Source organism: Labeo rohita, unplaced genomic scaffold (genome assembly GCF_022985175.1).
Source record: "Labeo rohita strain BAU-BD-2019 unplaced genomic scaffold, IGBB_LRoh.1.0 scaffold_96, whole genome shotgun sequence".
Lineage (NCBI taxonomy): Eukaryota > Metazoa > Chordata > Actinopteri > Cypriniformes > Cyprinidae > Labeo > Labeo rohita.
The window spans coordinates 255,115-281,822 of record NW_026129920.1 but is presented as its reverse complement, the minus strand read 5'-3'; the positions used below and the strand labels follow the sequence as shown (position 1 = coordinate 281,822).

Here is a 26,708-nt window from a genome sequence, read left to right as displayed (position 1 = left end):
AACCATTACATTTTTTTCTAGTGTATTTTGGGACATATTCCGATTATTAGTTTTAACAAGCCACCAATAGAAAGTGACCATTGCCAGTAGAGACAAACAGGGTCCATTACAGGTTCCATTAAAATCAAGTCCAATTATAACCAGTAAAACCATAACATATTTTTTGATGCTGTCTATTGTTTTTTTTTTCAGCAGTTGTTCTGATGACTACATATATAAATGCAGTAGCAGCTCCTGGCCATTCATTTACTGCAGATGAGGCAGACTCTGGTCGTACCTGTAGACGCGCTTCTGGAAGACGTTTTCGCAATTCAACCAGAGGGTGGCGCTCTAATGTTGAATAATAGGATCTAAGTACACACGCACAGAATGGTATTATTATATTCTGACTTGTCTATTCTATGGAGAAGCATTCAAGAAAGTTCTTCATTGTATTTTGTACATGATACTCTACACTTAACAATTAATGAATTTTAGCTCGAAGAAGCTGTGTAAAATTAAACATATCATTTTGTGTTTCATTTATTAGTTTGTACAAAGTTACATTTATTAACTCAACATTTACTTACGCTGTCCTCGAAACAAAACCTGAGGAAGTTTAATAAAACTGTGAGATTTGTGTCCATCCGAACAGGTTCAAGTTTCAAAAATTCCATAAAAACATGCCAAAAGTAATCCATATGATTAGAGCTGTTTCATCCAAATCCTCTGAAGAGACACGATCTCTCTGTGTGATTTAACCGATTTTATTTGAATTAATTAACCCACATAAACTGAGCATATCAACACTAGTAAACGGAAGCTCAGACATGAACCAATCAGGTTTGGTCACGCGTGTGACGCAAGCACGTCTGAGCCAGAGCCCTTTTGTTTTCGCGCTTTAAGTACAGCAATTTTAAGTATACCTTTAAAAAAATGATTCATGTTATATTTATAACATAAAATATAACATAAATAAATGTTATTTATGTTAGATTTATATGATGGTAAAATTCTTGTGGGTATCGGCGGTGTTTACACACAGTATTTAAATACATCATGTCAAAAATATATAGAGAGGCTTATTATAGTTATTATTCAGTATACAAAGAACACATTTCATATTTTATTTTAAAATGGGGAAGTGTAAAATTACAGTAACGTTACAAATGTACACTACAATGCTTAACATCTATAATAATACTAAGTAATGTTGAGATCGAGTTCTTGCATGACAGATTATTTGCCTGATATACAAAGGAAAGTTGCATTTTACAGGTTTTGTTCAAACCTGAGGTTTTAACAGCTTAAATAAAACCTACATAAGTGCACTTAAATAAAGCATTTGCTCTAGTCTCAGTTATTCTGTGCAATTACAGGGAATAATCAGGCTGTTGAAATGCAGATGAACACTATTAATACTGTGAGGGTTTAAAGCTCTTCGGTCGATGCTGAATCAACAGCTTTAGAGTTCAGAAACGCTCATCATCGTCCTCCTGTTTGGCACCCTGATCTCGGGCTGGTCTAAGGGTCAGTTGAGCTGCTGCTCAGAGTCGATGTCTGTGTAGATATTACTGACGATATGAGTCAGATCCAGACTCTGGGTCAACATCACAGACAGAACCTCGTCCGCCTGGATGCCCTCGATAAACTCATCCAGAGACAGCTCACCTAAACACACACAATCACATCTGTAAATCACATTCACTCACTACGTATATAAATAGCACAGATAGATTAGATAGACAGATTACCGTCTCCATTAACATCAATCTTGTTAAACACCATGTCGGTCAGTTCCTCAGCGGTAAACTCCTGCTCTACTCCGTTAATGGCTTGAATGGCCTGAAAACAAAAAAAAAGAAAAACAACAGATGAAAGTGAGTTGATCTTGTGTTTGTACAGGCTGTTAATGGTTTAATCAATGTCACCAGAAGATGGTGCTAATGACTAACACAGAAAGCACTGAATCCATCAGGATACCTTGAAGATGAGCAGCAGCTCCTCCCGGTCAATGCAACCACTGCCGTCCACGTCGAACAGTTTGAAGTACCAGCGCAGTTTCTGCTGAACTCCACCCTTCAGAACCAAACTCAGAGCCGCCACGTACTCCATGAAATCAATACAGCCGTCCTGATGACATAATACATAACAAATTATAGTACTGGAACAGTTATGATGCATTTGCAGTGTCCACATCAAAAAAATTTGCAAAAGTGATTTTATATGCACAGAAAGCATATTTGAATGCAAGTAAAATGTCTACTTTAATGTTTCAAATAGCTATTTTAATTCTAATGATTCTTGTTCTTCCTGACAAGATCTTTTAGAATATAAACTATTGTTACATTGGCTTGTGTAAATCATCAGGTTGAAGTTTATTTTTTTTTAAACACAAAAGACAATCACCAGATTAAAAAGCATTTCCAATCACCAGTGTAAAAATAAATAAATATACTATACTAAAAATGCTGTTTTATATAAAATCTGACCCTGGACCACAAGTAGTAAAAATAAATTGTATGGGTCAAAATTATCTATTTTTCTTTTTCTTCACACATCATCGGGATATTAAGTGAAGATCATGTTCCATGCAGATATTTTGTACATTTTCTACTGTAAATATATTAAAACTTAATTTTTGATTTGTAATATGCATTGCTAAGAACTTTATTTAAACAACTTTAAAGGTGATTTTCTAAATATTTTTTTGCACTCTCAGATTCCAGATTTTCAAATAGTTGTATCTCGGCCAAACATTGTCCTATCCAAATAAACCATGCATAATAAATAAACCAAAGCCTATTTATTCAGCTTTCAGTCCATTTTTAACAATTAACCCTTATGACTGGTTTTGTGGTCCAGGGTCACAAATAATTATTTCACAAAATATTTTGGAATTTAAAATTGCTATAAAATCAAAGCCATGTGTCTAATTAAGTTATGTTCCAAATTTGAAGTTGATATCACAAAAGCTGTTTTTAATTTCTCTATAAAAATGTTTTCCTGTCACAAATTTATCAATTGTTGTCAGAATATTACTTCTGTCACCAAAAACTTCAAACTCAGACCTTTCAAACGATAAGTGTTTAGTTAAGACTAGAAAATGTTTTGACTATAAAATATTGTAGTAAATTTTGTAATATGACACTTGGCACCGCCCACTAGAGGGAGGAGCCTGCTCAAAAGATTTAAAGTGACATTTCCATGGTAAAGCAATATCTGATTTCAAAACAGTTTCCACAGGATGGAGTTTGAGCATTTAAGCTTTCAATTAATATCTAATTTACAGATGATTACTAAAATACATGTTAATGGAAAGGGCAATTTAAAAAAACAGTGCCAAGCAGTCAATGACAATTAACGTGTTAAGATTAACACTTATTAGTCAACAAATTGCCTACTTTATTTATTTAGCTGTTGTACAAACAGTCTGACTTAATTTTCTATTTAACATCAAAATGCACTTAAGTAATTCACACAGTGAAATGGCCTGTATGAATCAAGTCTTTTTGGTTTAAAGATGCATTTTAATGTCACTATGAGCAATAATGCTGTAATTGATGATGCTGATAATCTAGACGGCCTTCTATTTTCATGGAAAGTGTAGTGACGTGAATGGAAGCTGGCGTGCTCAGAAATAAAGTGGAGCGGTCAGTGTATAAACTCCCAAGTTAACCAGATTAGAGGATCTGCTGGGTCTTAGTGAAGATCTCTGACCTTGTCCAGTGCTGCTGTTTGGCCTGAGTTTACTATATTAACATAAATCTCGTTACCCACAATCCTTAGCTGAACTGAAGCAGAGGAGACGTGAGGCAAACGCTGGCCAAAGAGTTCATGACTTCAAACCACACATCTCTATATATTTTCAGTTCAATTCAAGTTTATTTGTACAACGCTTTTCATGATCACATCATTGTTTAGGGTGTTTTGAAGAATCAGGTTTTTATTCTTAACTTGATACTTGATTATCAACACAACTTTAACCTGATAAAAAAATTCAAATAAATCTAAAAATTTTCCTAACAATAATCTTTCTACAACAAAAGATTCTATTTTGGAGAATGTTGGTAACCAAACAATTGACGGTACCCATTGACTTCCACTGTATTTTTTCGACACTATAAAAGTCAGTGGCTGCCGGTTATCAGCATTCTTCAATAAATCTTCTATTGTGTTGATAACCAGGCAGCTGACAGTAGTCATTGACTTCTATAGCAAAGAGAAAAATACTATGGAAGTCAATGGGTACCGTCACCATGAGGGTGAGTAGACGACAAAATGTTCATTTTGGGTAAACTATCCCTTTAAATGAAGTATAACAGTAACATTTAGTAAAACATTTAAATAAATAGTAAGTAGAATAATAATGGATTGTCTTACGTCGTTTATGTCGAACGTCTTGAACATGGTCATGACGTACTCGTTTGATGTTTCTGTCAGATTCTTCAAGCCAAAGAACTTCTTGAACTCGTAGAAGGTGAGCTGACCGGACGGACACTCTGTCATGAACTTGCGGTACCACTGGTGGGACTGACAGGCGCTCAGGTCCTTCACAGACATGCTGGACGAGTTTCCCATGATGCCACTGCAGCGCCGGAGCTTCAGGAGAGATTGCTCACCGCTTCCCCACGCCAACATACATTGACACACGGGCTCAGCTCAGCGTGCAGGACAGGGCGAGGATGAGGGTGTCCCGTCCAATTACTACTGACGTCATTCCCTGCTGTTCTTTTCCGCTCTGGAAAATACAGCGAATTACCTACTGCTTACAGGGAATCCTAAATAGAGTGTGTCAGCACAACCTACTGACCTGACATCACGACCTTTGTCTGTCTGTCAAACATGACATTAGCCTGTTTGTGCATGTTTCCCAGTTGGCTAATTTTGGGATAGATAGATGACAGACAGATAGATAGAAAAATAGATAGATGGATGGACAGACAGACAGATAAGATAGTTAGAGAGACAGACAGATGGATAAATGGACGGACTGACTGACAGACAAATAGATAGACAGACAGACGGACAGAGACTGATAGATCGATGGATGGACAGATGGGTGGACAAACGGTCGGACGGACGGACAGACAGATAGATGGACAGATAGATAGAGACAGAGAGATGGATAAATGGATGGACAGACTGACAGACAGATAGACAGATGGATACATAGATAGATAGTTAATGAGACAGATAGATAGATGGACGGACAGACAGATGGATAGATGGGTGGACTGACAGACAGATAGATAGATAGATGGACAGGCAGACTGATAGATGGATGGATGAATGGATGGACAGATGAATAGATGGAGGGGCGGATTGACAGACAGATAGATGGGCAGACAGATGGATAAATCGATGGACAGATGGATGGACGAATGGACTGACATAGACAGACAGACAGACAAACAGATAGATAGATAGTCAGAGAGACAGACAGATGGATAGATGGACGGACTGACAGACAGATAGACAGACAGATGGACAGGCAGACTGATAGATTGATGGACAGACGGATAGATGGACGGACTGACAGACACATAGATAGATAGTGAGACAGACAGATGGATAGATGGACAGACAGAAGGATAGATCGATGGATAGACAGATAGATAGACAGACAGATGGATAGACAGACAGACAAACAGACAGTCAGAGAGACAGATGGATAGATGGACAGACTGACAGACAGACAGACAGACAGACGGATAGATCGATGGACAGATGGATGGACGAGCGGACGGACAGATAGATAGATAGTGTATAGACAGACAATGTATATGCACATGTCTAGATAGATAGATAGACAGATAGATAGACAATGTATAGTTTGCTGGTGCACTGTCTGAAGTGACTCAGCGTATGTGTACAGCCAAACACGCAACTATACTTCACTGCACTGTTTATTCGACGTAACCCCAGGTATGTGCTGCCACATTCTTGGGATATGAAGAATAAAAAAGTAATAATAAAAAGTTTAATTTAATTTAAATAAATAAAATAAATTATATAATTATAATTAAATACAATATAATAATCAAATATAAAATATAATATAATAATAATTAAATATAAAATATAATATAATTAAATATAAATTCAATTCAATTTGTTAAAAGACAATTATTTAATAAAAAAGGGAAAAGGTAATCTCTAGGAATGAAGCAGCAATATCTTCTCAGGTAAAAGTTATATGAACCATGTCTAGAGATAAGCTGGCCATCAGACTGCTTATCAGCCAGAGTGATAGACAGATAGATAAATAGACAAATAGACATATAGATAGATAGATAGATAGATAGATAGATAGATATTCCTCCAAACTTTGCAGGCAAGTTTTTATGTGACAACCTAATAAAACATTTACAAAACAGAACTTATTTTTAGGTTTTACTGACATAACAAAGCTATAAATATAAAACCCTATAAAATATGAGTGAAGCGACACAGATAGTGTGCAGTAGGTGAGTGCAGGTTTATTTTGGTTTGGACACACACTGGTTCCTCCACATCATGGGGTTGCAAGCCTGCAGGTCACTGTGTTTGCGTCTGTGGTCCGTGTGCCAGGAGAAGCTGAAACCACACGTGGCTTTCTGAGCCGTGTAGAAGGGTCTCAGAGAGTTTCCGCTTGTGTCTCGAGGAGTTTGGAGACACTCAGCAGGAGCATTAGGAGGTGAATCTGGAGATTGGATGGAGTCTCCCATCTCGACCAAAGCCTGGTTAATGTATGCATACATGAGGAGTTACTAACTCAAACTAATATCAGAAATACTCAATGTAAACGAGGTTCTTACCTGAGTCTGCTGCATTTCTTTTTCTGTCTGCATCTTCATCATATTGGCAGCAGTGCTCTTCTTCTGTCTGTTCATCAGTGAATGACTGTGTCTGATCTGAGCTCAGTGTCTGTGATGACATCACAAAGATATTACCATGACGACACATTCATTCTAGAATCTCCATGAGTTCTCTGGTAACAGATGAATACAAATGGATTTTTCCTAGTTAAAACAGACATGCAGAAAATATTAATATTTAATTAGTTAAATTACAATGTCCTGTGCTGTACATACACACAGCACAGCTGAATGATTACATTAACCCTCTTTAACTTTGGTGTTTTGTGTTCATCTGCTTCTTCCATTTGCTTTTTTTTTTTTTTTTGTTTTTTTTTTACATTGACTATCACTCTATATAGACTAATACAAGCCCATACAATAGTCATTTCTCAGATATTCATTACAATATATACTGATAAATGTAAGATTGACTTCAGTGGTATGAGATGACTGGATGCTTTCAACTGATTTCCTACTGAACTGTCAGCAATGGAACTGCAGCTCAAACTATTTCAAACATAGTGAATTAAACTACAAACTCCATCATAATGCATAATGTTTCCATCTAACATGTATTTTGAGCTGCAGCTCGTCATATTAATGGAGTGTTTCACTATAGTTAGCAGTAAACCGGCTACCTCACCTCAGTGTGGAGTAGAATCGTGTTGGATTTTATTTTCGGAACGGAAATATTAATATTTTATTTATAAACATCATACTTTTTTCGCTTATTTCAGTTAATGTCATAAAACTAGAGAGCTAAGCCAGGAGTACTGACAGCGTCGTTTAAACATGGCTGAAGATGCAAAACGCGGAGGAACAGACCGAATCAATTTAGTGAGTCGTTTTAAAGCTGGAACCGATCCGATTGATTCAGACTCGAGACTTCGATCATTCAGTTCAAGCGATTTACTAGCAAAAAAAAAACAGATAAGAGCAATTAATTTACGAATGTAGACATCGCTTGTAATGATTTTAAAAAGCATGTAGTAATGGGTGAAACAGAGGCTTCCGAAATTCAAACGATTCGTAGCGCTCCAATCGGATCGCGTATCGTAAATCATTTGACTCAGATCGGAACCGCGTTTGCCGCGAATCCTTTGGTTCGCGAATCACTAGTCAGCTCGGTAATAGGAGTTATTTGATTCAGATCGAGAGTTCGGAGCGCGGACCGCGAAATCATTTGCTTCAAATCGGAATTTCGAAACACGGATCGCGAATCATTTAAATTAAATCGAAACTTCGGAAAGGGTTCATAAATCTTGATTAAGATCGGAACTGAATGAATGAATCATTGAATGATTCGCGATCCGCGCTCCGAACTCCCGATTTTAAATGGTGGTTCGCGATTCATTATTCAGGTCGAGAATCGGAGTCATTTGATTCAGTACCAGAGTTCGGAGCGCGAATCATTTGATTCAGGTCGGAATTTTGAAAGACAAATGGCGAATCATTTGAATTATCAGATATTCGTAGCGGGTTTTGCGAATCTTTTGATTCAGATCGGAACTTTGTGCGGTTCGCGAATTGAATGATTCGCGATTCGCGATCCGCGCTCCGAACTCCCGATCTGAAATGATGGTTCGCGGTTCATTATTCAGTTCGGGAATCGGAGTCATTTGATTCAGATAGAGAGTTCGAAGCGCGGACCTCGAATCATTTGAATCATTTGAATTATCAGATCTTCGGAGCTGCTTTTGCGAATCTTTTTATTCAGATCGGAACTGCGGTTCGTGATCCGCGGTCAACTCCTGATCTGAAATGATGGTTCGCGATTCAGGTCGGGAATCGGAGTCATTTGATTCAGTGCCTGAGTTCGGATTCAGCTCGGAACTTTGAAAGAAAGATGGCGAATCATTTGAACGATCAAATATCCGTCGTGGCTTTTGCGAATCTTTTGATTCAGATCGGAATTTTGGTGCGGTTCGCGAATTGAATGATTCGTGATGTGCGGTCAACTCCCGATCTGAAATGATGGTGCGCGATTTATTATTCAGGTCGGCAATCGGAGTCATTTGATTCAGATCGAAACTTCGAAACGGATAGCGATTCATTTGAATTATCGGATCTTCGGAGCGGGGTTTGAGAATCTTTTGATTTAGATCGGAACTTTGGTGCGGTTCGCGAGTTAAATGATTCGCGATCCGCGCTCCGAACTCCCGACCTGAAATGATGGTTCGCGATTCATTATTCAGGTCGGGAATCTGAGTAATTTGATTCAGATCGGGTATTCGGAGCGCGGGCCGCGAATCATTTGTTTTAGATCGGAACTTCAGCACGGATTCGTCAATCTTTTGATTCGGATCAGCGGGTTCGTGAATCATATTGCAAATGGAATGATTCGCTTTCTTATTAAACAATAAAAACATGAAACCATCCAGGCAGTACAGTTATAAAAACAAAACAATGAAAAAAAAAAGAAAATACAAAGCAAATTAAGTCTTATGTTATTATAGTAAAAGTGTAATAACCATGTTTTTATTGAATTAATCTTTTTTTTTTTTTTTTTTTTTTTTTTTTTTTTTTTGGTATAACCACAGTTTTATGATGAATGCCATGGTTAAATTATGGTTATTGTAGAAAAACCATGGTTAATTTTCATGTGGGATGTGTTGTGTTTCATATGAGAAGGAGTCCAAAAAAAAGGGGGCCCTATTTTTGCATGCAAATATATATTTTTAAACGAATTATTTTATTTGTGTAAAATATTTTATTTTTGTGCCACTGCTTTGGCAAAGTATCTGTCAAATGAACTAAAATCGAAAGCACAATATGACTCTGCTCACACGATGAGTTCATGTTTTAGAGTATCAGAAGAGGGGTGAGTCAGGTCATCAACTTTTTTCTTTGTTCAATTTGCACAATGAACATGGGTTAATTTATAGCTCTTATTTTTGAACTCTCTAAGTGCACCAGATTAATGAATTTAACTTTAAAATATATCAGATTTTCTCCTGGGGGGTCCCCCGACCTCCCTAGAAGGATCCAGGTTCACCCATCTGTGTCTAACAAAATCTTGCGTAATTATGATGTGAGCTCCCATCCACCACTACTAGCCCCTGATGTTTTGTCACCAGCCCCAGATGTTTTCAAATCCTAGAAATGCCCCTGGCTACCATCTTCAAAATAACTTCTTTTGTGTTCAACAGAGGAAAGAAACTCATACAGGTTTAAAACAACTTGGGGGAGAGTAAATGATGAAAGCACCGTGTGTTTTGACATGACGAAAATGAAGATGATGCTGGGCGAGCAGAGGCCCGTGAGGCATCATGCAAAGTCACTGATCAAAAATCACCTGAAGCATGTGAGAAACGTTCCTGGGAAACACAAGCAGCCAAACGCAGGAACTCTGCGACACATTCTGAACATTCTCAGATCGCCATGACAACCTGGAGGAACAGGACGGACAGGTTTGAGTTCTGTTCCCATGCCGACTGGGAATGATGGGATACGCCCCGCTCGCTCTCACTCTCTATCCGACTATGCTGGAAATTATCATCTCGTTTGAACTGACTCTATGTAATTAATGATTCACTTATTCGTTTTATTCTTTGATTCTGTTTCAAGACAATATATACTTGATTTCTCTCTCTCTATGACCCAGGACCACAAAACCAGTCTTATAGCACAGGTATATTTGTAGCAATAGCCAAAAAATATATTGCTTGGGTCAAAATTATACATTTTGCTTTTATGCCAAAAATCATTAGAATATTAAGTAAAGATCATGTTCCATGAAGATATTTTGTAAATTTCCTACCGTAAATATATCAAATTAATTTTTGATTAATAATATGCATTGCTAAAAACTTAATTTGGACAAATATATTATTTATTTGTCCAAATTAAGTTTTTAGCAATGCATATTATTAATCAAAAATTAATTTGATATATTTACATTTTTAGTTTTCTTTTGTGATGTTTAATGATATTTATTAAAAGTATATTGTTTATACATATATATATATATATATGTATAAACAATATACTTTTAATAAATATCATTAAACATCACAAAAGAAAACTAAAAATGTCAGTGACAATCCAAATGAATTATAGCCAAAATTAATTGATATCAAACAATAAAACATCAATTATTAAATATTTATTAAACTTCATAAACATATATATAGCACTAAATGTAAATTTGTATAATTTAAGTTTTCATAATATAATACTTATATATATAACTTAAACCTTTATAATTAAAACATTTTAACGTCTACATGATTAATAAAGCACTACATGGCAAATTTAGTAATTTATAATAATAAATTATTTAATAATTCATAAAACAAAACACATTTTAGAGATAATTTGCACTACCAATTGTATAAACTAATATTGACTGTCTGTTTATTACATATTAAACATCTAAACATACGGAATTAAAACACTTGATTACAACTTGTTTAATATAGATTAAATCAAATGCCAAATATTAAGATATTACATTAAATTAAATTAATTATACATAAATATTTAATGTATAAATATAGATACATGTGTGTGTTTGCATGAACATTTACATATAATTAAATATAAATTTTATACATTATATTTTTGTACTTTAGTTTTATGTAACGTTTATATTTCTAAATATTATATTAAATATATTACAATCCTGATATCACTTATTTAATATTGACAAAATGCTGTATAATATTGTTTAGATATTACATTATTACATACTAAAAATTATTTACTTAAAAATAAGTTTATTAAACATTTATATGTAACATACAGTGAGAGACATTATTCAAATTAAAGTCCACTGCAGGTCTTTACATACACAAGAGGAAAAAAAATCTAAACACTGTTTATTAATTACTGTAAAGGTTTATGCAAATATTACCACAATAAATCTGGCTCATGATTCCTGAACGAGACTCAAGTTCACCATGACAGCAAATATTTGGGTTTCATTCATTTTAACAGAGAACAGAGTGAGTAACACTGAGGGTGTGTGTGTGTGTGCACCTGTTTCTGAGTGGGCGGGGTCACGGGGTGGTTCAGGTGCGGGGCCATTTTCTTCTCAGTTTCTCTGAATCAGTGATCGGACTGGAGCTCACACACAGTCAGCTGCTGCTGAAACACTGAAATCATGAAATCCCGCTGATCGAAATCACTGCGGATACAATCACTCTCATTGACAACCATGAAGAAATCATCGCTCAATTTCCTGAGTCGGAAGAATCAATCTCTATTCGACACCAATGTGGAATACAAGGACATGGGTAAGAGACATTCTTTCTCGTGCAGTTTAAACAGATCTGAGAACAGTTTAAAGCGTTCTTCGCACGACCTTTACACCTGTCACACTTCAGCGCGAAACACTTTCTTAAAGACACGAATAATATTAAAACAGACTCTGGAATAGTTTGTTTTTGAAAATACGTTAGTAGCAAAAACGTGCTTATTTTCTGACAGAACAACCGCAAAATTGTAAACAAATATCTCGGCTTGTGATCCGGAGGTCCGTGACCTGACAAATACGTGTCCGATTACACTGACAGAAAAAGACGACTATGTTTATCATGGTAATGCTATGTTTCTTTGGACATATACCATGTTAGTACCATGTTTTTGGACATGTACATTGAAAGTACAGCGGTTTTGGATATGTACAATGGCGATACCATGTTTTTATACTTACAAAAATAGTACTACCACTGTATTTTGGACATGTACCGCTGCATTACCATGTTTTTGCGCTTATAACATGATACTACCATGGTTTTGGACATTTACCATGGTACTACACTGGTTTTGGATATGTAAAACAATGGTAATGCCATGTTTTTGTACTTACAAAAATGCTACCACCATTGTATTTTGGACATGTAACACTGTAGTACCATGTTTTTTGTACTAAAGTAGTTTTGGATATGTAAAACAATGGTAATACCATGTTTTTGTACATACAAAAATGCTACTACCATTGTATTTTGGTTTTCATGTAATACCATGGTACATGAGTTTGTTTTACCAATAGTATATTTAAAAATACCATGGTGTTACTGAATTTTTTAACTACCATCTGAAACACTTTCATTTTTATTTTAAATCAGGCTCAAAGCACATACTAATACTTGCATTTTTACTTGTTCGACGTTTGTTGTGACGGAAGTTCACATACTTTAAAAACACTGTGACGTCCGCTATCATAATTTAGTTCAAACTTCCTGTTTGTAATGATTGACGACAATGAGGGCAGCAGAATCTCTGGTAATTGCATCATTAACACATTTAAAGCTGTTACTGAGCAAACACAGATAACTGAACCAGATTATGAGACTGTAGATCATATACTTGAAGAAAAAAAAAAGGTCCTTGGTTCAAATCCTGATTAAACTGATGCACACTGTTTTGGACTCTTAAAATTAATGCAGTGACATTAGAAAAGAAACGTCAGACTGGAAATGCACTTTTATGCTTCATAAATGAATAACAATGGGAGTTTGCGTTTAGTAAAAGTTATTGTTGGCTTTTCAAAGAATGTGGGACATGACAAACCAAACACTGACCTTTGACCTGTCGTGAAGCCTTTATGATGCATATGAACGTGCTGTTCTGTTGTTTTGGTGGTCACATGGTCTTGAGCAGTGGCTTTGAACAACACAGGCTGCTAGTTAAACCAAGTTAACTAGGTAAATAACATGGCTGCTTTGTTTTTTTTAGGTAAAGTGGAGCTGGTGTTGGACTCGGCTGCCATCCCAGAGTCTGGAACAGCCAAAGTGCGCTCGCGTCCGACTGTCAAACACTTTGCGGTAAGTCCCAAAACACGCTGATCACATGACCAGACTTCTCTTGTAAGATGTTCCCTAACTTAGTAGTAAAGTGGATATTCTATAGTAATAAAATAGTAATTTTTTTAGGTCACTTACAAAATATTACTATGTTTTTTGCACATGTATTATGGTAACATTATTGGCTCCAAGCTACATTGTACATATACAATACAGTAATGTTTTTACTAACACAAATGTTCAAAAATACAGGCCTAGACCATGGCACATGTCCAAAAACAGGCTAAAACCATGGTACATGCATGAAAAACAAGGATAAAACCATGGTGCATGTCCAAAAACAGGATAAAACCATGGTGCATGTCCAAAAAAAAAGATAAAACCATGTTATATGTATTAAAAATTTGGCTAAAACCATGGTATGTCCAAAAAACAAGGCTAAAACGTGGTGCATGTCCAAAAACAGGGTAATACCATGGTACATGTATGAAAAATTTGGCTACAACCATGGTACATGTCCAAAAAACAAGGTCAAACCATGGTTCACTTTTGTAAATGATCACTGTACAAAAGTCCCACCGTGTAAGAGTAAACAAATTTTTAGTGCTGGGTCACTTACAAAATATTTACCATAGTATTACCATGTTTTTTGGACATGTACTATGATACTACCCTTGGCTTGAAGGGACTTTTAAAATACATAATACAATAATGGTTTTGCTAACAGGCTAAAACCATGGCGCATGTCCAAAAACAGGGTAAAAACATGATATATGTCCACAATATATGTTAAAACCATGGTACACATTTGTAAATTAACACTGTACCACTGCACTTTGACACGTACCATGGTAATACTGTGTTTTTGGACATGCTACCTTGGTATTATGTTGTTTTTGTACATGTATAGTAGTAGTGCCACTTTTTTTCTAAATGCACTATGGTAATACCATGCTATCTTTAAGTACCTTGGAGTACTATGTAAATAAAGTGGTACATGAAAATGGCAATCGAATATACTGTCGTTATATATCAATTACGACACACAACGTGAATGCGTTTTAGTGCGTCGCCACTGTACGTTTCGCATTTAATTGTTTCATTGATAATAGAAGTCTTGAGAGAAATGTGCTGAAATCGTCCTGTACACAGTGCTAAAGACACACCTTTAGCTTCAGGACAAACACACCCTCAGCATATAAACACACTTTCACTCTGACAGAACAAAGCGCACTCACTCACATCATCAGTTTTGTGTTTTTATCACCTTGGAGATCCTGACATCACAGCAAACACAATTAAATCAGTAATTGACAGCCCGAGCGTGTTCGGACCAGAGCGATTCATTCGGTTACCTCATGACATCAGGATCCTGATGATTCAGATGTTCCTCTGGTTCCTCCATACTGAGGTTAGACATCGCACAGATGTGGGTTTGTGTTGGCCGAGTTTTCCAAACCTGCGGGTGGTGTTTTGAATACACACGTTTTGTTTGTGTACAGACGAGATCAGGCAGATGTTTGCTGAGGCGTTATTATGGGTCATACTAAGGGTTAGTATTAAACTTTTAGGGTTAAGGGGTTAAAGTTGCATGATTTTCAACTTATGAATGATAAAACAAATGAAAAAACATGGTTTCTTTTGACTTTTGGCCTTTGAACAACCACAGCAGTGACTTTTGCATGAGCAAACACCACTCCCATTTTCATGCAAGTCACTTTGGATAAATGCATCTGGCAAACTTCTAAATGTAGAGTAACTATACTAATAGTAAAACAAAACAATCACAATGTTAAGATACTATGTTAGGTCTTATTTCCTTGTGAGGACGTCCACACCTGAAGGTTTGGTCAGGTTGTGTTATTTTTCTGGAGTGATGATTTCATGAAGACAGTAAAACCTGAAACACAAACACATGTTTAAGGGGTGTGTCTCTTTTGCATGTCAGTGAACTGAAAGAACAAGAATAAAAGAGAAGCAATTTTATAGTAATCCAACTGAAGCTGTCTACAAGAAAAGACTGTCTAACTATTTCTAGATTGTCATCAGACAGAGGTTAGGCTTCATTTTGCAGAGAAATGACATTTGGTTTAGCAACTTGAACATTCCCATAACGTTTCATAACAATCATTCACATTATTGGGTGTTGGTGAGGAGTGTCCAAGAATCTGCCTCACCTAATTTACAGAAACACATCTGGAACATTATCTCACCCTATTCATACCACGTGTAAGTATGAAATCTGGATGGGTCCTGCAGTTTCTAAACAGTTCAAGCAGAAATAAAGAGAAAGTTAAGAGAAAGGATCCATATCCTTAAACGTCATAAGCTCTCTGAATAGTTGAAGGAAACTGGTTGGTTTGGTGCCTAGAAATTCAAACTCTGACTCAGTGCCTCCTACAATAAAAGGTGTGTTATTGCTGTAGACTCCCTTACCTTCTGAAAGTCTCCTTTAATTAGGATGTTGCTGACAAATGCTTCTCTTTAAATCCCAGTCGACTGAGAATATGCAAGGCTTTGCAGTTCCAACTCCCAAGGTACCGGTTCTTCCGCCCTTCATTGAGCCCAAGATGAACGGTACAGGTGAGATCACAACTCAACAAACATGATGATCAGGAAAAGCTAACAACTTGCCTTAAACATAAATGTTTAAATGAACCTGTGGTTGATCTCCACTTTGTCTTGTTGTAGGAAGTACCACCAACCTTGCAAATGGAAGGATGCTTTCAGTCCCTGACCTAATCGAGGGGGAAATACTAATACCGCCTCCGCCTAGCTCTGCTCCTCCACCACCTCCATCCTCTGCAGCCCCACCTCCTCCATCATTCGTCCCACCCCAACCACAGTACTTTGCCGAAACGGACTCTTCTTTTGACCATGCACGCCTGCATACCCTTCCAATGGCACCTCGAAAACCGGCATCACTTACCGGTTCTGATTACAGCGCTGATTTGGACCTTGCCTCGCTTAAACCTCCTCCAATGCCTCCTCCTAAACCTCCATCTGAAACTTCTAGTTTCAGAGGTTCCCTCTCTAGCCTAGATGTCCAAGATATTCCAGAATGCCCCAAGTTCACCCCACCGCCACCCCCTATGAAGGCATCACCTGTTCTTGCCAAAGCTCAGAAAACAGCACCTCCAAAACCCGTCCGAATGTCCTCCATACCCAATCTGGACATCCAGTCCCAAACTCCTGTGCAACCCATTGCATCTAACCCAACACCATCTAGCTTCAACCCCCAGAACACCGCCAAACTCTACAACGTGCAGAAGGGTGCACTACTTGTTGCACAGACAGATGGGGACAAAAAAGCCCAGTCCATTTTGCTGCTGGAAGATTCGGCTGGAAACACGGTTGGTGTTGTCAATGGGAACGGTGGGAAAAATACTGGATCTTTCCAACCAGCGGTGGCACCAACAAAACCAGCTCGTCGGAACAGCTCCGCCACTCAGCTACTCGATGACCAGCCAGAAATGGCACAAGCACCAAGTGAACCAGTTAAGTTAGAGCCCAAAATCAATCCTGAGCCTGTAACACCACAAACCATCCCTACTGAGGTGCCAGCACCAATCAGATTCTCACCCAAAATAGAGAAAAGGATACCTGACGTTTGGCCACCAGTGGAGTCCCCTGGCAGGCCTCGCAGGTACAGCCCCAACTTGAACCGGCATCCCAACACACGGGCTGCAGATGGCTCAGTAAAGAAAGAGGCCTCAACCTCACCTTTCGCCTTGCTGATGGCTGCAAAGGAAAGAGAAAAGCAGAGAACTGCTCTGTCCCAACAGAACAGCAACTCGACAGAGCCAGTCAATTCTGTGATCCAACCGAATGTGGAAAAACCAAACTCCTTCACTGTCATTCCTCGAGACCCAACACCGGACAGTCCAAGCGCACAATTAAAATCAACCACAAACACACAACCACTCAAAGTGGACATTCCAGATGCGTCCTACTCAAAGCTGGAGCTAAGCTCAAGCCATCTACGAAGCCCAGTGAACCACTCTGTTAGTGGTCCAGGTGTCCCTGTTGGAGAAGACTTGGTGTTCATTCCTCCACCTCCTGAATTTGCCAACTCGGACTCTGAGGAGGAACCTCCAGTTCCTCCGCCAAGTCACCCCGCTCCTGCTCCCCCTGTAAAAAGTGCCCCTCCACCTGCTAAAACCTTCTTGCCTTCTACACCTGCTCCAATTACCAACAGTGCTCCACCAAGTCACCCCGCTCCTGCTCCCCCTGTAAAAAATGCCCCTCCACCTGCTAAAACCTTCTTGCCTGCTACCCCTGCTCCAATTATCAACAGTGCCCCACCAAGTCACCCCGCTCCTGCTCCCCCTGTGAAAAGTTCCCCTCCTCCTGCTAAAACCTTCTTGCCTGCTACCCCTGCTCCAGTTACCAACAGTGCTCCACCAAGTCACCCGGCTCCTGCTAACCCTGTAAAACCTACCCCTCCACCTTCTAAACCCTTTATCACACCAATCACCATTGGCCACCCTCCTCCTGTTTCTCCAACCGCCAAACCCTCCGTACCTGCGACACCTCCTCCTGTCACCAATGGCGCCCCCATTTCCCCCAAACCTAAACCACCCAGCTTTCCTCCCAAGGCTCCAGTGCTTCCCCCAAATATACAGTTCCAATCCAAACCACCCGTTCAGACTAAACCCACTCAACCCCCTGCACAAGTGGCTCCATCTGTTTCCGCTAGCCAGGCGACACTTCTCAGTATCCTGCAGAAGAAGATGCTAGAGATGGACCCTAAGTTCTCAGCTGTCAAGGAGGCGGAGACCAACGGAGATGACTGGAACTCTCCACTGTCTGATGACGAGGCCACGTCGCCCCCTGCCACATACAAACCGGCTATGGCTATGACAAACCGGAGTGCCACCTTGCCGTCACAAACTCGTGGACTGGACATGAAGGAGCTGGAAACCAAAGCGGCCAGAAAAGCTCAAAGTTTGGCCACTACGGCTAAAACCCAGAACAGGTAAACTAAAAGTGAACACCAGCATGGCATTCACAATCTATTTTACTTCTGTAATGTGTATTTTGACTGAAAAATTACATTAGATGAGGAAAAGAGTCCATGGGGAAAAGAAAATACTCACATTGTGAGGTATAAAGCAGTGTTGTCCGTGGGTTGAAGCGACCCCAATGACGTAATATTTAACCACTGGAATGGTGTATTTTACCCCCCAGGATGCGATTTTTAATGGGGACCCCCCTCAAAATGCATTTGGTCTACTTTTGGGCTAGTTTTGAGTAGCAATTGGGCAGGTTTTTTTTTGTGAAAACCTGGCAACCCTGGTATAAAGGCACAATTGGCAGTTCCAACTAAAGTCTTTTTTACTTTGTGGCGGAAACAAGATTCCATAGGAGATTTGGTGACATCAGATTAATGTACAGAAAAATTATGTAACATTTTTTGAGTACGCACAGAATCATTCAGTCATCACAATCAACGCCTCCCTCATAGCACATGCACATAGCTGAGATGAATCATCAGGAAGATAAATAGACTGTCTCTGATACCGCAATAATACTCAACGGTTGTTTCCATGACATTTATGATTAAGCCAGTTTTTGTTTAGAAGCTTAAACACAACAACCTACAGTGTAGACGTACCTAACAGGTTTCAATCCAGCCAATGCCTAAAAAAACACTTTCGTAATATTGAGAAACTACTGGCTGAAGTGGAATCTTGAAGTTCTAATACTTCTTGCTTTTATAACTTTGAAAAAGCACTTTCTTGTGAATAATTGGACTCTTTTTTATCTTTCAGTAATGGACCATCAAACAAACAGCAGTTTGGAATGACATTCACCGTGAGACCAGGAGCCAAACAACCGATAACACCTGTTATCAAAGATGGTTCATCCTGATCCAGAGAACATTCCTAACTGGAATAACCCCTTACTTGTACATATGCACCTACCTGAAAGACACTTAACGTTTTGCACCTGGTCTGGAGCTTTGCTAAAGTATTACTCTAACTTTCTACCTGGACGCTTCTTCAGCTGTCAGTATGTTCAGGTTGTGCCAAACTCTTACAACCACAGCTTTATCACGGACTTTCTAAAGCTGCTAAAAAATCAATCAATGGACCAACTGTGCCTGTATATGGAGCTAACTTTTAATTTAATTCCTTTAAATCATTTGCTTATTCAAGTTTCTAATCAGTTGTTTAATCAGGTTAAAAATTAAGAACACAAGTTCTTAATTGTGATGTCTACATAATATTTTTGAATTTCTTTAATCATTAATGTACAAAATTAATCTATAGCTCTCTGTATGAGAGCTGCTTTCGAATGGTGCTGGACTTTTTTTCCAGGTCAAAACATAATGTATTTTTATGAACTTATTGAAAAAAAAAAAAAAAAAAAAAAAAAGTATAAAATAAGTCTTAAAATTTGATCAAGATGCTGTTATATATGGTTTCAAAGCCGATGGTTCTTCGAAATGAAGAAAAATCTTTTATCTTTTGCTGCTTTTCATAGTTTTTTTTTTTTTTATCTTAAGCAAGAATCAAAGAAGAACGTTTTTTGATGAAGATCATCTTTAAAAGTGCCTTTTGAAGAAATAAGCTAGCATCTGCTACAAACATGAGATGTTTTTCTTGGAATCTCACACATCTCCACCGTTTTAATTGTGTGATATATGTCAGAGACAATCACAATAGGTCAATAATTGTGCTTTAGTAATCTGCAAACGTATTTGTACAACTGTTTATAAATTATTTTGGATATTTTACCCTTTGTTACCCCTGAAATAATAAAAATATGCAAGAGCATAAATATACACATGACAGAAACTTTATTAAACAGTGAAATGTGAAATATGTTTGTTTGGCCAAATATGAGAAGAAAACAGCATTCATGCCCATTTCTGTTACTAAAATGCACTTGAATTTGGATCTTACTATGATTATGCGTCAAACTCATGAAACATAATTTGATGGTGACGGAACAACAGAAATGGGGATGAATTGGAGGTTGATGTGGTTTCCCATGATGCTCTAGGGTGCAGACGTTTGGCCCACGCTGTGGTGCAGCACCTGATGGTCCCAGCCCACGGTGGTCAACACGCCCGACCCGCCCGGGACCCAACACACGCCACGCACGAAATCCTGGTGCCGCCGGTCCCTGAAACTAAATACGGACCATCATTTTATACAACATTCAATTTAATATAATTATTAAATACCAGAAATATTTATTCAAATGATATAACATACAATTAGTTACATAATATGGAATTATTTATTTATTTATTTATTTATATATATATATATATATATATATATACACACACACACTTTTTTTTAGCCATTTTTGTTTTTAATATATTTTTTAAATTCTTTATTTTTTAATATTACATTCTTTCAGTATGATTCATTTGATATAATTTTCAAATATTATAATTATATAAATAAAAATATGTATTATTTCTAATTAAACTTTTTACACATTCAATCATTGTATTACATGTGTGTTTTTAGTATTTAATTGTTTAAAGTTAAATCCACTATATGTAATAAAATATTTAAGCCACAAAATCTATTTGATGATTGTCAGTTTCATGTACTTTGGGGTGTGTGGATTTCCCGTCCTCTCATTGGACGATGCCAGACAGTCAATGAGGAGAGAGGCCTGTGTCAATACTCACATTTCTCTGAGTTCTGCAGTAACCACGGCAACGGAGCAGTCATCACTGATAGAGGCCAGCAGGGGTGAACTGCAGGTGACAGCCCATAATAACCACCAGTCATTATCCAGCACACGGCGTACTTTACAATATGCCGTACTTTACACTTAAACATTTAAAGGCCCTGCAGTTTTTTCTTCCGTACCTGTCAGAGGAAAACGTCAGTCTGGAGACCTGACGGCTGTGAGCGTTTATCGTCCGCACACCATCTGACGTCTGCAGATCCCTCACAGTCACTCGACCCAGTTCGTCACCTGACACCAAACACATGTCAACATCAGCAGAGCATCATGGGACAGAGCAGTGCATTGTGGGATATGAGGACGTACCGTATGCGATGGTGCTGCTCTGATGAGGGTGCCAGACGACGGCTGTGGGACTGCAACTGGGAGAGACTACGTCTAAATGAGATTGACAGGAAGTTAGACTGAAAGCTTAAAGTTAATGATTACGGTTGAGTTTGTGTGTTTGTACCTAGGCGAGAGGCAGGTTTGGGTTTTCGTCGGTCCCACAGCAGCAGCCGTCCGTCCTGCAGAGTGTGAGATGGTTACAAACTCAAACACACGTGCATATACAAGTGTGTGTATGTGTGTGTGATGACACTGACCTGAGCACATGACAGGAAGAGAGACTCGTCCACAGGAGAACACGACACACTGCTGACAGGCTGAGAGTGAGCTGAGACACATACATACACACATATTAATATTCATAATAAATATAATAAATGAATATTCAAAATACATGGTTATTTTACACACAACTACAATTAACTATTAAAAAAAATAATAATAATAATATATTTCTACAAAACACATTTTTATTAACAATATATATTTTAACTAAAGTGCAAACAATTAATATTAGTATTTTTCAGTGATTATTAAAATTAGGTAATACTCCAAGAATATATTTATACATTTACATATATATGAATAATTAATAAACGTGACCCTGGACCACAAAAACAGTCATAAGAGTCAAGTGATTTATTTTTTTTGGTTAGAACAGGACAATATTTGGCCAAGATACAACTATTTAAAAATCTGGAATCTGAGGGTGAAAAAAAATCTAAATATTGAGAAAATCACCTTTAAAGTTGGCCAAATGAAGTTCTTAGCAATGCATATTACTAATCAAAAATTAAGTTTTTATATATTTACAGTAGAAAACTTATAAAATATCTTCATGGAACATTTTGACCCATACAGTGTATTTTTGGCTATTGCTACAAATATAACCGTGTGACTTATGACTGTCTTTGTGGTCCAGGATCACAAAAAATAAAATTTGAGACAATGCTCCAAGAACACATATTTACATATATTTAATAATTATATACAGCCTATATCTCATAAAATCACATGAATATTAGTCATTATTAAAATATCTGAACATGTTCTAAGAGTATATATTCACATATTTAAAAAAAATCATTTTTCACATAAATCACATTTTAATATAATTAATTATATTTAAAAAATCTTCTAAGAATATACAACAATATATACCATTTAAATAAATTACATATTAATAGCATTAATTATCAAAAGTACAGACAGACAGACAGGGATAAGTTCTTATTTTATTATTAAACTATATGTAAATATATATATATATATATATATATAAACAATGTTAAAAAAAATATATTTAAGAATATGCATGAATATGCATGAACTTTTGACCAGTGAAAATACTGACCTTTGACCATTTCAAATTAGATTTGAATGTAACTATTTCTTAGTAAAGCTCAACTCATCAGTCTTTCATCACAATCTGGTTTTCGGAAGTGTTTTTCATTCTGTTTCTCCCAAACACATTGAAGAAAATTCTTCAATCCTGAGTTCATGAACCAAACCAACCTGATCCACATGAATCACATCATTTGACTCACAGCCAACAATCAATTCAAGACAAAGAGCACATTACATCTCACGAAGATAAATAATTATACTGCATTCATAAATGTGTCGAGGTCTATTCTAATAATGACAGAATCCAAAGTGACATCACTTCCTGTCTGCTCACCGTTATAGGAGCTGATGACGGTCTCCTGGTTCAGATCCCACACTTTGATCCTGTAATGAGAAGGAGAGAGAGATTGAGTGCATTAAGATCATGACGAGGCTAATTCAGACCCACAGTGCCACCTGCTGACCTGCAGTCCACACTACAGCTGACGGCGTGACGTTTGTTAGCGCTCACACTCACGGCCGTCACCACGTCATCGTGCTCGTGACGAGTGAAGCGGTTCAGCAGGAGACGCTCGTCCTCCGCCAGCTCCCACAGCTCCACCGAACCTGACCGACACACACAAAAAACCTACGTCAGGGCATTCAGATGGGACTTCAGAAAATACCATGTTACATGATCAAAAACCATGATATAAAACCATTAGAGAACCTCAAAAACATAGTAATACTATGGTAAATGTAAAAAAAAAAATCTGAAATAACACAATACTATGGTTGAACATGTCCAAAAAGTATTTCCATAGTAACTGCTCATTAAAAATTTCAGCTAATGTCATCAAACTAGTGAGTTAAGCCAGTAGTAGTACTGACAGTGTCGTGTAAACATGACTGAAGACGCGAAAAGCGGAGGAACGGACAAACTGAATCAATTGAGTGAGTCATTTACACTGGAACCGCTCCGATTCATTCAAACTCGTGCCTTCAGTCATTCAGTTCAAACGATTCACTAGCAAAAAACAGATCAAAACAGCCATTCATTTTCAAATTTCGACATCGCTTGTAATAATTTTATAAAGTACGTATAGTGATGGGCGAAACATGAGCTTTTCGAAACTCAGAATCAACATTCAGTCGCAAAATGATTCACTGTTTCGAAGCGCTTCATTCGGATCGCGTCCCGCGAATCATTTGATTCAGATCGGAAATTCAGAACGGTTCGCGAATCGTTTCGGAAATCGAATAATTCGCTATCCGCGCTCAGAAATCAAGATTTGAAATAATGATTCGCGAATCATTATTTAGGTAGGACTTCGGTGCATGGGTCGCGAATGTTTACAGCGGGATCGCGAATCATTTCAGGAATTGAATGATTCGCGATCCGCGCTCCGATGCCTGGTCTGAAATTATGGTTCGCGAATCATTTGATTAAGATCGGAACTTTGGAACGGATTCGCGAATCGTTACGGGAATTGAATGATTCGCTGTCAGCGCTCCGATGCCTGATCTGAAACGATTATTCGCGAATCATTTGATTTAGATCGGATGTTCGGAGCGCGAATCGCGATTCATTTAATTCAGATCGAGACGGGGTTCACGAATATTTTTTTTTTTTAAACAGCAGAACACATCAATCCATTAAGGAAGCACAGCTATAAAAACAAAACAAAGACAAAAGGAATAAAGCACACACAAATACAAATTCACAAATTAATTGTGTTTACCATTTTTTGTTGTCCTTGTTTGTATGTTTGTTTTTAATGGTTAATTTGTAAAAAGGATGCGTTGCCAGATTTTTAAAAATTGCTAAAATGTGCTAAAATATTGTTAAACACACCATATCACTATGATATATGTCCATAAACACACAGTAATATCATGGTAATTTATACGTGAGTAAGAGTGTATTTTCATACCCGCATCTGAGGCCAGCAGCAGCGCACGCTCCGAGATCCACTGGGCGTCTGTGACTCCAGCCTCAGTCTGAACGCCCGCCTTACAGAAGCCCTCACTGGGAGCCAGTTTAGGGTCACTGTACACCCACACGGAGCCCTGCCAGCAGCGACCCGACAGACTGGACGCGGCCAACAGCAGCGTGCCATCTACAACACACACAAACACAATCATTACTGCATCTGATAAACTGAGAAATAAAGTATAAAACAATAAAAACAAAAAGTCTTAAAATTAAAAATATAATCAACACCACCTAAATATACATCATAAATACAGAGGAATTTACAGTGAAGAATTGCTGCCATACACATAACTTTTCCCACTTAATTATGTTGTAATAACCAGATTTGTCATTTTAACAACATCTTTTTCTTGATAAAACAGCATCTTTTCTCATAGTAGTGAGATGTTGTTACATCTCATTATTATGAGAATAAAAAATTAATTTTAACAAGATAATTGTCATTTGAACATCTCATTATTACGAGAAAAAATGTTTTAATGAGAAAAAGTTGTTTTAACGACATAACATTTCATTATTATGACATAATCGAGTGGAAAAAATAATGTGTGTGGCAGAAATACTATGCTGTTAGATAAAATGTATCTGAGACATTTATTGGAGCAAAATAAAATAATCAGTGTTAGTGATAATAAAAGTAATTCAAAATAAATCAATATATAAATCAATAATAATTTCTAATATTTCAGGTGAGACAATACAAATAAAAAAGGCATTGTGTTTTTCATGCATTGGTCAATTTTGGGTTATTTGGCTTTCATTAAGTGTTTTTTAGACCTAGTGGAAAGAAAAACATACTTTTAAGTATTTATTGTATTGCACTTTATCTACTTGCATCTGTAGATTTCAATTACAATACATATTTATAAGGGACGTCGTCTTAAAATTAGTTTGCTTCTCCACTTCAGGAGCACATAAACCAAAATTTACAATATTATTCCTATCTATATTCTGAAGGTTTATACTGAGGGATTTGTGAATATCCCATTCGCCCGATTATATTATTGCACTTTATCTGTTTGCATCTGTAGATTTCAAATACATATTTATAAAGGCTCTTTAAAATTAGTTTCAAAAATTCTCAAAATTAGTTTGTTTACGGTTTTATTCCTACCTATATTCTGAAGGTTTTTACTGAAGGATTTGTTCATATACGATACACCCGATTTTATACAACATTTTATTCTTTAAAACTTGGTATTTTTTTTTTAGTATTTTCAGATTTATGGAGTAATAAAAAGGGAAATCCAAACTCTACTAACTCAACAAAACCAAACAAAACATTATAACCATGCTTTATCCATTTATCCATCCAAAATGTTTGCATATTAGTATTTAACAAGACATCGCTTCATTTGTAGATTTACACATCACATTTCAGAAAACCTGCAATACAAAAAACGTTTGCAATTCTTAATGTTAGCAATCAACTGGTTAAGCATGTTTAAGTCTATCAGTTCATTTTTTTACTCTATTCACCTGAGGTGTTTTGCTATGAAGCACTGAATGCACATGTGCATATAATGATGCTCAAACGAGACCTGATGGTTTATTCTGACCTGCTCTGTAATCGACCGCGTCCAGGTGTCTCTCCATACACGCCGGAGCGTTCACCGGAATATTCCAGCAGTTCTCCTTAATCATTATGAGCTCGAATGAGTATTAATATCACACTGAACTCCAGCAAACTCCTGCAATGAATGAACGAGACACACGCGTGTGGCACTTCCGCTTCCAGCGCCGAAAACACTCCAAAATAAAAGCCGAGGA

At 37.3% G+C, this 26,708-nt stretch overlaps 3 protein-coding genes across 3 annotated transcripts; 1 reads left to right on the top strand and 2 right to left on the bottom strand.

Moving 5' to 3' along the window:
- Window positions 1-1,094: 1,094 nt before the first annotated feature.
- Window positions 1,095-4,689, bottom strand: LOC127162527 (guanylyl cyclase-activating protein 1). The gene is made up of 4 exons (XM_051105311.1): window positions 4,363-4,689; window positions 1,963-2,112; window positions 1,734-1,824; window positions 1,095-1,650 (listed from the first exon to the last, which is right to left on the bottom strand). The coding sequence occupies exons 1-4, from the start codon at window positions 4,618-4,620 to the stop codon at window positions 1,511-1,513; spliced, it is 639 nt and encodes a 212-aa protein (XP_050961268.1). The 5' UTR covers window positions 4,621-4,689; the 3' UTR covers window positions 1,095-1,510.
- A 7,160-nt stretch (window positions 4,690-11,849) lies between these two features.
- On the top strand, window positions 11,850-20,078 carry LOC127162525 (uncharacterized). The gene is made up of 5 exons (XM_051105309.1): window positions 11,850-12,058; window positions 13,503-13,591; window positions 16,066-16,153; window positions 16,262-18,548; window positions 19,345-20,078. The coding sequence occupies exons 1-5, from the start codon at window positions 11,980-11,982 to the stop codon at window positions 19,442-19,444; spliced, it is 2,643 nt and encodes an 880-aa protein (XP_050961266.1). The 5' UTR covers window positions 11,850-11,979; the 3' UTR covers window positions 19,445-20,078.
- A 280-nt stretch (window positions 20,079-20,358) lies between these two features.
- wdr77 (WD repeat domain 77) lies at window positions 20,359-26,690 on the bottom strand. The gene is made up of 10 exons (XM_051105310.1): window positions 26,498-26,690; window positions 24,877-25,062; window positions 23,428-23,569; window positions 23,298-23,347; window positions 21,874-21,944; window positions 21,741-21,795; window positions 21,596-21,667; window positions 21,412-21,520; window positions 21,228-21,296; window positions 20,359-20,710 (listed from the first exon to the last, which is right to left on the bottom strand). Exons 1-10 carry the CDS (start codon window positions 26,580-26,582, stop codon window positions 20,578-20,580), a joined length of 972 nt encoding a protein of 323 aa, XP_050961267.1. The 5' UTR covers window positions 26,583-26,690; the 3' UTR covers window positions 20,359-20,577.
- Between the last annotated feature and the right edge of the window lie 18 nt (window positions 26,691-26,708).